Raw genomic sequence first — 11,782 nt, 5'->3', positions numbered from 1 at the left:
CCGAATTTTTCACTCAAAACCCAATTTTTATAATGACTTTCTAATAATATTTTAACTCTAATTTACTTATTTGTTGGTTAATGGTTAATGGTTAATGGTTAAAAGCAAGAAAAATTTGCTAGACATCAAAGGTCATGTAGCAATATTTAATTTTAGGGAAGGGTGTTTATTTTAGTGATTAGTTGTTAAGCTGGGAAAAGGGAAATTTGGTGAGTAAAAGGGGTTAGGGTCGGAGGGGTAGGATTTTAGATTAGAGAAGGATATGTATGCGTTTGGGGAAAGAGAATAGGTTGTTGAACAGAAAGTGGGGTTCTGTAAGGAGTCTGAAGGTTGGGAGGTGGGTAAAGGGAGGTAGGGGGGGAAAAAGCAGGGTACGGGTTGTTAAAAACGTGGGCACGAAAATAGATGTGTGGGATGAAAGGGGAACATTACAAAAGGAAAACATAAGGGGGGATCAGATTGTGCACAGATAGGAGTGTTTAGAGGGGTGGGGCAAGCGTAATGGGGCGGAGGGGTTTCCCCAACGTCTGTTCCGATGAAATGGATTTGCCCAGGAGGAGATTGATAGTTTAAGAATGTAATTTTTTAGTGCGGAGGTTTGACCAAAAAGATTGCCATCGTTTATACAAGAAGGTTTTAAAGGGGGGTAATAATCGTGGCGGGGAACGGAAAGCGGGGTTGGTATGATGGGGACATAGAGGGGGGGGGCTAGGTATCGCCTGTCAGGGGGGTTTCCCAACATGGTGGGCACCCAGCAAATTTTGATTTTTATGGCGTGGGGAAGGTTTAGAACAACCAGTCTGGATCTTACAAACAAGGGGTTGGTGGTGTGCATTGACTTTTGAGAGTTAAGGGTCGGGAGCAGTAAAAATTGAAAAGAAAAGGGAGAGGAGTATAGTGTTTTAGAGCAAAAGGAGTGCAACATTTCTGGGGAAAGGAACTGGATTCGGGGGAAAGGGGAGTATTTAAAAGTAGGGTTTGGGAAAGATTACTGAAAAAACCAGAACCGGGAGGTGCATTTGGAGCCATCAGTATATACGTGAATCTAGAGGAATGAGTGGAGACTGGAAAGGGAAAATGTGTGGAAGGACGAGGGGGGGAATTTGATTTTGGGGGTGGGAAAAAACAAAAGAGAAAAATATTGAGGTATAAGCCATGGAGGGACGGAAGGACAGAGAAGGGAGAGGTTGGAGAGGGGGGAAAGGGGAATGGGAGGGGAGGGTACCCAGCGAGTGGAAAAAAGGAGTAGGAATCGTGGAGATAAAACTAAGGTAGAAGTGGGTTGTGGGAATTAGTTTATGGGGGAAATTGGTGGAATCGAACTGCATGGAGAGAGAGAAGGGCACGACGTCGAGTAGAGATGGTATCCCTGTTCAGGTACGGCTCTCAATGGGGAGGAGCGAAAGGCACTAGGCTAAGCGAAGCCACAGGAGGAGTATAAGAGGGCAAGGGGGAAAATTTGAGGCAGAGGAGTAGATAGGCACCCAAAATCAAGAGTGGAGAGGATAAAAGAAACATGAAATGAAGGGATTTTTGCGATCTGAGCCCTGAATATGGGATAGATTTTTTAAAGTTTCGAAGAGGCGGAGGTTTTTTCTTAATGTGTGGGAAAAGGGTCTCACCACGACAGTTTGGGAAAAAATGACACCTAGGAATTTCCCAGGGGAACGGCAGGAGTAGAGTGCCATAAAAGAAGAGTGGGGGTAGGGGCCTACACGTGAGCGAGAAAAAAGAATGGAGAAAGATTTAGAGGTAGAAAAGCGGAAGCAGGGTTTTGGGGCCCGGGAAGATACGATGAGATTGCAGATTGAAGAAATTGGTAGAGATTTGGAGGATGTTTAAGGCATAGAGGGGTTAAATCATCAACATATAGTGATGCCGGGCCCCGGGGGTAAAACTGAGACAATAAATTTAAACAGCAAGAAGGAAAAAAAGGACGAGCACCTGCCTTGTGCGACACTTCGATTTGGGGAAAAAAAGATGATGTGGCAGAGGAAATTTTTTGCCCTGGAAAATGCTTTGGGAGGGGGAAGGATTTTATGAAACACCAGTTTCCACGTATGCCGGGAGAGGAAAAATTTTGGAGAATATGGTCCCGCCATGTCTTCATATGCTTTTCTAGTAATAAAAAATAGCTGTACGGATTCATGGCGTGAAAATGCAGATGAATAATGCCCAAAAATGAGAAAGGGGGGTCAGCGTGCTTTGGCCGGCAAAAAACCGAATTGGAAAGGAGAGAGAAGATTGAGTTTAAAGATACCAATTAAGGGAAGTTACCTTTCGCCTAATAGTTGCAAAGCAGTAGTTAGTGCGAGGGGCGAAGTCTTGGGGAAGGTATGATTTATGGTTTCAGGAAGGGAAGGATAAGGTTCCCCAATTAAAAGGGAAAAAAATTTCCCTGATGAATGGGTTGTAGATTTTAATGGGAAGGAAAAGGGAGGAAGGGAGTTCCCGGAGCATACGGTATGAATCCCTCGGGCCCCTTCATGAGGTTAGGACGATTGTAGGGCAGTAATGAGTCAGGGGAAAAAAAAGGGGGATTATAGGACTCATCAGAGGATGGGTAAAGTAAGGGGGGAGTTCTCTGGTGGTTTAAATAGAAGAGAAGTGTGGAGAAAGAGAAAACCCACTACTGCCTGTGAAATAACCCCCATTTCATTAGCGATTTGGAGACGATCAGAAATGAGGTATTTCAAATAGGGAGGACAGGGGGGGAGGGGGGGGATTTTTGCCTGATATTTTATGAATTCGGCACCAAACATTTGAGTAGATGTAGAGGATGAAATTGTGAAACATAATTTCCCCAGCTTTTTGTTTTACTAGTCGACGGAGATAGGCAGATGCTTTTTTAAAAGGAGAAAAGGGGTTGATATTTGATTTGGAGTACCTCTCTTGTAGGGGTAACTTTTCCAGGCTGCACGTTTCAAGCGAGTGCTTAGTGCAATCAGAAATTCCCCAGGAAAAACATTTTGGGGGATATGGGGTTGAGGTTCGAGGGGTAGCTGTATGTGCAGCTCTTAAGACGATTGTGAAATTGAATCATTTTGAAATGGAGGTGAGGGGGGATGGAGGGGGATGAATTTCAGAGAGTGAAGGAAAAATATGCAGGGCTCTATCAAGCACCCGGGGGGAGTTAGGGAGTGGGACGTATGAAGTGGGGGAAAAGGGGAATGGAAAATGGTCCCCATAGGGAAAGTGTCTAAAAAATGCCCGTGGAAATCTAAATGAAAGAAGGGGGGCATAGAGAGAGGGAAGCATGAAAAAGTTGCGTGGGTATAAAATGTGGGGGCGATCTGAATTAGAATAGTAAGGTCAGCTGTGGAGAGAATGGCTCAGAATCGGCCCCGGGAGTTGTGATAGAATCACCCCCTAGAGTGGGCGGCAGTTAAAAATCACCAACTATGAGGAAAATGGTTTAAGTTGGGAAATGATTTTCAAAATAACAAAGTCAATGGGGTGGGGAAGGGAGAAGTAGACTGAAAAACACTGTGAAACCAAAGATGAAGGAAGATATGGATAATGTGCAAGGGACATTGGTTGAAAGGGGGGTGTGAAAAAGGTGTTTTTTGATGAAAGTATGGAGGGGACATAAAGGGGAATGTGGGGAGAGAAAATGAAATGGGGATTGGTATTGGGGGGTGTAAGAAAGGTTCTTGAAGGGATAAATTATGGATTTTAAGAGGAAAGATATGACGTGTCAGTCTGTGGGAGCGAAAACCCCGAAAATTCCAATGAAAGGGTGTTATCTTATAACATTAAAAAATTTGTTTTTAAAAATATTGATAAGCATACAGAGGAGAAAACATACAGCTAAACTTTGCGACAAGACATTCACAAAAACATAACTGCTGAAGAAATAAAGGATACAAAGAGGAAGTCATAACCTTGACATTTAGTAAAACATTTTCTAAGAGAAACATCTTTAATGCACATTGGGGTACATATATAAGAGAAGCCATACAACTGTGAAAATTTGCAGTAATACCTTCTCACTGAAAAATAATCTGGTAAGGCACATGAAAATACAATACAAAGGAGAAGCTATACAGTTATGCGATTTGTAATAAGGCCTTTTCTGAGAGAGGTCATCTTGTATGTAAAATTAGAGTACATACAAAAAAGAAGTCCTTCAGTTGTGAAATTTGTAACAAGGACTTCACAGATAAATCTAGTCTAGCAAAGCATATGAGAGTACATATAAAGGAGAAACCATACGGGTGTGAGATTTGTAACAAAAACTTTTCGCATAGATTAACTAGTAAGCAGTGAGAATACTAAGGGGAGAAACCCCACAAACTGTGAGATTTGCAACAAGGGGCCTTTTCACAAAACATAGTCTAGGATCCAATGAGTGGCATACAAAAAAGGAAAAACCAACAGCTGTGAGATTGCAAAAAAAGGCCTTCTCACATAAAAGTAGTCTAGTGATCCATATGAGAGTACATACAAATGAGAAGCCATACAACTGTGAGATTTGCAATATGGCCTTTTATAAAAAAAGTTATGTGTAAGCCATACCAAAAGTGCAACAAAAAAGAAGCCAAATAGCGTAAAAATTTTCAAAAATAAATCTCACGAAAAGATAATCTGGTGAGCAATGGAACCAGCAAGGAAAAAACTTACAGTGAAGATTTCAATAAAGTTTTTAAAAGAGGTCGCTTTTAAGGGACAATAGAGTACATTCAGACGGGAATCCTTATGAATGTGAAATTTGCAATAAGGCTTTTTCTGCAAGCGGTAGCCTAGTAGCGCACATTAGAGTACACACCAAGGAGAAGCCATACAGTTGTGAAATTTGTAACAAGGACTTCACAGATAAATCTAATATTAAAAAAAGGCCCTAGAGATACATACAGAGGGAAAGCCATACACTGTGAGATTGTAAAAAGAACTTTTTGCTTAGCATATCTAGTAAAACTAGAGAGTAAACAAAAGAGAAGCCAAAAGCTGTGAGATTTTGCAACAAGGCCTCCTCTCAGAAAAGTAATGTAGTATGTCATATGAAACTACATACAAAAGAGAAGTTATACAAATGTGAGATTTGCAACAAGGCCTTCTCTCAGAAATGTAATGTAGTAAGTCATATGAAACTACATACAAAAAGAGAAACCATACAAATGGAGATTTGAACAATCCTTTCAGAGAAGTAGTAGTAAGAATAGAAAATCATACAGGGGGAAGCCTACGCTATGAGATTTTTGGGGCAAGGGTTCTATAAAACTGATCCATATGAGAGTACATATAATGGAGGAGCCTTACTCTTGTGAGATCTGTAATAATGTATTTTAATGGAAACGGACTATAGTGAAGCACATCAGAGTAAATACGAAGCAGAAGCCTTGTATAAAATGAAACCTCATGCCACATAATGAGAGTACATACAAAAGAGAAGCCAAACAACTGTAAGATTTTCAATAATTTTAGCCTAATATATTACAAAAGGTCACAAGCCATTTAAATATTTATTTCAAAGGGAATACGCTTCCTCTAGACATTAATAGGAAAGAAATGTTCTTAATTTTTGAGGATCACTTTTTTTTTTCTTCTTTTTTTTTTTTACATTACACCTTAATAATGTTTTTTATAACCCTCGCTTTTTTTTTTCATTAGACTTGTATTTAAGCTCCATAAAATATTTTTTGGGAAATATTTCATGATCAAGGGCAGTCAAAGCATCCCGGTCATAGCATTTTAAAGGGAAACTGCTCCTCTCCACTTTAAAATGGGGACTGGAATTGTTGGCCATTTTAAAAAGGGGGGTTTTGCTTAACCCGACTTTATATAGGCAAAAGGGAAAAAAAATGTGTGCAATTTTTGCATTGTTTATTTTTTTTTTGAATTTTTTTTGTATAAAGTTTATCAATTTGCTAACTTTTTATTGTCATTTTTTATACTCTATTCATTAGTCTACTTTCTTTTTTCACTGTCTATATATTAAAATGTATCCACATCATTTATATATGTTTTTATTTCTGGTGAAGATGTAAGGGGAAAAATGCTGTTAAGAAAAAACAGCTTTTTCTACCCTTTTTTCAATAACAATGAAAAGAACATTATATAATTGATTATAATAATATATATTTTTATAATTATTAATATATATAATAATATTTAAATATCAAAACTCTGTCTCGTACTCTGACAAAAGGGAAAGGGTTCCTTTCACAGTCATTTTTGATAATCACACACACCCACCACAACACACACATATAAAATATATAAATTTTAATAAAATAATATTAAAATAGATATATATTAATAATATATATATAAAATATATAATATATATATTTAAATATAATATATATATTATATTATATATATGGATTATTTTTTAAAATAATTTTTAATATATATATATTATAATATATATAAAAATATATAATATAAAATATAAATATATAGATGATATATATAATTTTTTATAATATATATATATATTAATGTATATATATATACATATTTTAACAAGCATAAATTTCACATTTAAAAAAAATAAAAATAATATACAATATAAAATTTTAATTATTATAATATTATAAATTTAAATATAATATATTAGTAAAAAATTTAAATATATATATAATATATAATATATATATATTATAAAATTTTATATATATAATATATATATATAAATTATTTTTATAATTGTGTGTGTGTGTGTGTTTGGTGTGGAATTTCAGAATGACTGTGAAAGGAACCCTTGCCTTTGTCAGATTTCAGAGTACAGAGTATATGATATATTAATAATTTTTTATATATATATATATATATATATATATATATATATATATCATATATATATAAATGAATACTTTTCATTGTTATTGATATAAAAGAGGTATGAATAAGCTGTTATATCTTAACAGCACATTTCAATTACATCTTCACCAGAAATACAAACATATATAATGATGTGGATACATTTTAATATATAGACAGTGATAAAGAAAGTAGACTAATGAATAGAGATATAAAATGACAATAAAAAGTTAGCAAGATTGATAAACTGTTATACAAAATTAACATTCATAAAAATAAACATATGCATAAATATGCACACATTTTGTTCCCTTTTGCACTATAATAAAGTCATGGTTGAAGCTAAATCACCCTTTTTAAAATGGCCAACAACTTCCAGTAAACCCATATTAAGTGGAAAGGAGGGGTTTCCTTAAATGCTTTGACCAGGAGATGTTGACTGCCCTTGATCAGTGAAAGAGTTTACCCAAACAAATATTTTATGGAGACTTAAATACAAGTCATAATGCAAAAAAAGCTGATGGTTATAAAGAACTATGTATTAAGGTGTAATGTAAAAAAAAAAGAAGAAAAAAAAAAGTGATCCTCAAAAATTAAAAAATTTCTTTATTAAGTCTAGGGGAAAGGTTTTCCTTTTGAAAAAAAAATTTTTTAAAGGGTTTGGACCTTTATGAATTTAATATGGGCAAAAGTTATTGCAAATCTACAGTTTTTTTGGGTTTCTTTTGTATGTACTTCATTAGGGGCAGGGGTTTTTCATTTTATACAAGGCTTCTGTTCGATTTATTTGATGTGCTTCATTGTCCGTTTCCTTTAAAAAACTTTTATTAAGATCTAAAAGAGAAGGTCCCCTTTAATGACTTCATAGGATCATTTTAAAGGGGAACCCTTGCCCCAAATTATAGCTGTAGGCTTCTCCCCTGTATTATTTTCATATGTTTTACTACATGACTTCTCGGGGAAAGGATCATGTGCAAATCTCCATTTGTAGGCTTTTTTTTTGTATGTATTTTCTTGACTTAACAACATTTCGAGAGAAGGCCTTGTTGCAAATCTCACATTTGTATAACTTCTCTTTTGTATGTAGTTTCATATGACATACTACATTACTTTTCTGAGAGGGGGCTTTTTGAAAATCTCCAGTTTTTAGGGTTTCTCTTTTGTATTACCCCATATGCCTTACTAGATTACTGCTAAGCGAAAAGTTCTTGTTACAAATCTCACAGCTGTATGGTTTCTCCTCTGTATGTATTCATAGCTTTTTAATTTAGTTTTTTCTGTGAAGTCCTTTTACAAATTTCACAACTGTAGGCTTCTCCTTGGTGTGTACTTAATGTGCGCTATGGGGCTACCGCTTGCGAAAAACCCTATTGCAAATTTAAATTCAAAAGGTTCCGTCTGAAGTACTTTTTGTGCCACAAGCTGACCTCTCTTAGAAAAAGACTTTTTTGCAAATCTTGCAGCTGTATAGATTTTCACTTGAGGGATTCTCTAGCCTCACCAGATTATTTTTTGTGAAAATTTTATTTTTTGAAATTTTTACAGTTAGGTTCCTTTTGTATGCATTTTTGTATGGTTTAAACCATAACTTTTGTATAAAAGGGCATATTGCAAATCTCACAGTTGTAGGGCTTTCATTTTATGTACTTATATGGATCACTGATACTTTTATGTGAGAAGGTTTGTTCAAATCTCACAGCTGTATGGTTTCTTTTTTGAGCACACTATAGGGATCACAGACTATTTTTATGTGAGAAGGCCTTTTGCAAATCTCACAGCTGAGGTTCCCCTGTATGTTTTCACATGACTTACTAGTTAGATCTTGCGAAAATTTTTTGTTACAAACCCACACCCGATGGTTTCCCTTTATGTACTTCATATGCTTTGCTAGACTAGATTTATCTGTGAAGTCATTGTTACAAATTTCACAACTGAAGGGACTTTTTTTTTGTATGTACTCTAATTTTACATACAAGAGACCCCCGAAAAGCCTTTATACAACGCAAAAACTGTATGGCTTCTCCTTTGTATGTATTTTCATGTGCCTTACCAGATTATTTTTCAGTGAGAAGGTATTACTGCAAATTTCACAGTTGTATGGCTTCTCTTATATAGATCCAAGTGCATTACAAGAGATTTTGAAAAGTTTACTGCAAGGTCACAGGTATAGACTCCTTTATGCACTTTTGTTTTTCAGGATTATGTTTGTGAGATGTCCTTGTCGAAAAGTTCATGTGATGTTTTCTCTCTGTATCCCATTAATATGATTTTAAAAAAACTAGTTTTATATGTTTTAAAGTAAATACCTTCATTGGAATTTTCGGGGTTTTCCGCCCCACAGACCTGACCATGTATATCCTTTCCCTTTTATAACCATAATGTATCCTTTCAAGAGACCTTTTACACACCCCAATACAACCCCCAAATTTATCATTTTTTCCCACTTTCCCCTTTAGTTCACCATATTTCAATCAAAAAAACCCCTTTATGTCACACCCCCTTTTAAAACCAATGCCCCTTGCACAGTTACCTTTTTCCTTATCTTTGGATCACAGGATTTCAGTCTATTCTCCCCTTCCAACCCCATTGATTTGTTATTTTTGAAAATAAAATTTCCCAATTTAAAACCCCCTTTCCTCATGTGGTGACTTAACTGCCGCCACACTTAGGGGTGATCTATCAAAAAAACCCCCGGGGCCCGATCTCTAGAGCGTTTTCCTCCACGCGCCCTTTACTATTCAAAATCAGACCCCCCACACATTTTGATACACACACGCAATCTTTTCAGCTTGACCCTCTCTATGCCCCCCTTCTTTATTTAGTTCCAGGGTTCAGTTTTAGACCATTTCCCTAAGTGCCCATTTTCCAGTTCCCCTTTCTCCTACTTCATACGTACCACCCCTAAATCCCCCCGCTGGTGCATTGATGAGCCGACTGGCATACTTTCATTTTATCTCTGCAATTCATACCCTCCATCCTCCCTACTCCCTTTTAGAAATGATTCAGTATTTTACAAATACATCTTAAAAGCTGCACATAAGCATCCCCGAACCTCAAAACCTATACCTCCAAATGTGTTCCCTGGTGGAATTTGATGCACTAAAGCACTTCGCTTTAACGTGCAGCTGGGAAAAGTTCCGCTACAAGAAGGTACTCAAAAACAACTATCAAAACCTTATCTCCTTAAAAAAGCATCTGCCCATCTCCCTCGGACTAGAAAACAAATAGCTGGGGAAATTAGTTTTACAAAAATTTCCCTACATCTATTCAAGTTTGGTGCCGAATTAAAACTACAGGAACATCCCCCCCATCCCGCCCCTGTCCTCCTATCGAAATACCCTCATTCTGATCGTCTCCAAGTCGTAATGAACTGGGGATTTTTTCCCAGGTCAGAGGGGGTTTTCATCTTTCTCCACACTTTTCTTCTAAGACCACCGAGAAGTACCCCCCTTCCTTTACCCATCCTATGAGTCCTATAAGCCCCATTTTCTTCCTTGAACCATTACTGCCCTACAATCTGCCGAACACTCATGAAGGCCCCGACGGGATTCATACCGTAGCTCCGGAAAAATCCCCCTTTTCCTTATCCTCCTATTAAAAACTACAACCACATATGGCATCAGGAAAAAATTTCCTTCAATGGCGAGAAGCTTTATCCTTCCCTTCCTGAAAATCAATAAAAGGGACCCTTTCCCCAAGACTATCGCCCCATCGCATAATAGCTGCTTTTGCAAACTATTAGAGCGAATGGTTTAAACCCCCTTAAGTGGTATCTTTAACTCAAATTTTATCTCCTTTCAATTCGGGGTTTTGCCCTGCCAGAAGACAGTGACCCCCTTTCTCATTTTTAGGGATATATTAATCTGCATTTGAGCCCGAATCCGTACTAGCTATTTTTTATCTAGAAAAAGCAAAGTCAATGGGGACCATATTTCCAACAATTTTCCTTCCAGGCATACGTGGAAAAAAGGGTGTCTTTTAAAGTCCTTTCCCCTCCCAAAAAGCATTTTCCAGGTCAAAATTCCTCTGCCACATCATTTTTTTTTCTAAAAACGAAAGGGGTCGCCAAAGGGGAGGTTTTTTCGTACCACTTTTTTCTTCTTGTGTTAATTAATTGTTCAGTTTTTTCCACCAGGAGCCGGTCACACTATTGTTATGATTTACCCTCTATGCCTTAAACATCATACCAAATTCTAACAATTTTTCAATTGCTCTCATCAGATTTCCCGGGCCACAAACCATGGCTTCCGTTTTTTACCTAAAACTTTTCCATTCTTTCTCTCGTCACGTGTAGGTCCCCTACCCCCACTTTCTTTTAAAGGGACCTACCCAAAGCCGCCTTGGCAAATCCTAGGTGTCATTTTTTACTCCCAAACTGTCGTGGTGAGAACCCTTTTTACAATTAAAGAAAAAGCTCTCCCCCGGGCTTCGAATCTTAAAAAATCTATCCCATATATCAGGGGCTCGACGCAAAAAATTTCCCTTTATCTTATGTTACTTTGATCCTCTCCCCTCTTGATTAGGATGCCATATCTACTCCTCGCCTCAATTTTCACCTTGCCCCTCTTGATACAATCCCACTGTGGTCTTCGTAGCACTAGGTGCCTTTCGTCTCCCCGTTTAGAGCTTGTACAGACGGGATACCATCTCATCTCGAGTTTGTCCCCTTTTCTCTTCCATGCTATGTTCGATTCCCCCAATTTTTCCCCCACTAAACTAACTATCCCACAACCCCTACTTTTACCCTTTGCTTTAAACTCCCGTTACCTACTCCTTCTCCATCGCATGGATACCCTCCCCCCATTCCCCTTTCCCCATCTCCAAACCCCTCCCGTTTCTGTCATTTCCCTCCCCCCCAGGCTTATATCACCCCATATTTGCTCTTTTTTTTCCCGGGCCCCCCAAAAAACAAATATCCCCCCTACTGTCCTTTTCACACTTTCCCTTTTTCCTGTCTCCCCCCCCCTCATTCCTCTAGTTTTTCACGTATTACGAGGGGTCCCAAAAACACCTCCGG

The 11,782-nt window shown here is 37.5% G+C and overlaps 1 protein-coding gene across 1 annotated transcript; it reads left to right on the top strand.

The window, feature by feature from the left end:
- Positions 1-740: 740 nt before the first annotated feature.
- LOC119568567 (zinc finger protein 570-like) lies at positions 741-4,844 on the top strand. Its single transcript, XM_037917110.1, has 4 exons — positions 741-820; positions 2,914-3,055; positions 4,036-4,217; positions 4,667-4,844. The coding sequence occupies exons 1-4, from the start codon at positions 741-743 to the stop codon at positions 4,842-4,844; spliced, it is 582 nt and encodes a 193-aa protein (XP_037773038.1).
- The last annotated feature ends 6,938 nt before the right edge of the window (positions 4,845-11,782 follow it).

Source organism: Penaeus monodon, chromosome 44 (assembly GCF_015228065.2).
Source record: "Penaeus monodon isolate SGIC_2016 chromosome 44, NSTDA_Pmon_1, whole genome shotgun sequence".
Lineage (NCBI taxonomy): Eukaryota > Metazoa > Arthropoda > Malacostraca > Decapoda > Penaeidae > Penaeus > Penaeus monodon.
This window is presented reverse-complemented; position numbering and strand designations above follow the sequence as displayed.

Coding starts and splice junctions, on each gene's coding strand:
- LOC119568567 (XM_037917110.1), top strand. CDS start 741: ATGGTGGGCACCCAGCAAATTTTGATTTTTATGGCGTGGGGAAGGTTT. Junction 821..2,913: donor CTGGATCTTACAAACAAGGG/GTTGGTGGTGTG, acceptor TAACTTTTCCAG/GCTGCACGTTTCAAGCGAGT. Junction 4,218..4,666: donor ATAAAGGAGAAACCATACGG/GTGTGAGATTTG, acceptor GTCGCTTTTAAG/GGACAATAGAGTACATTCAG.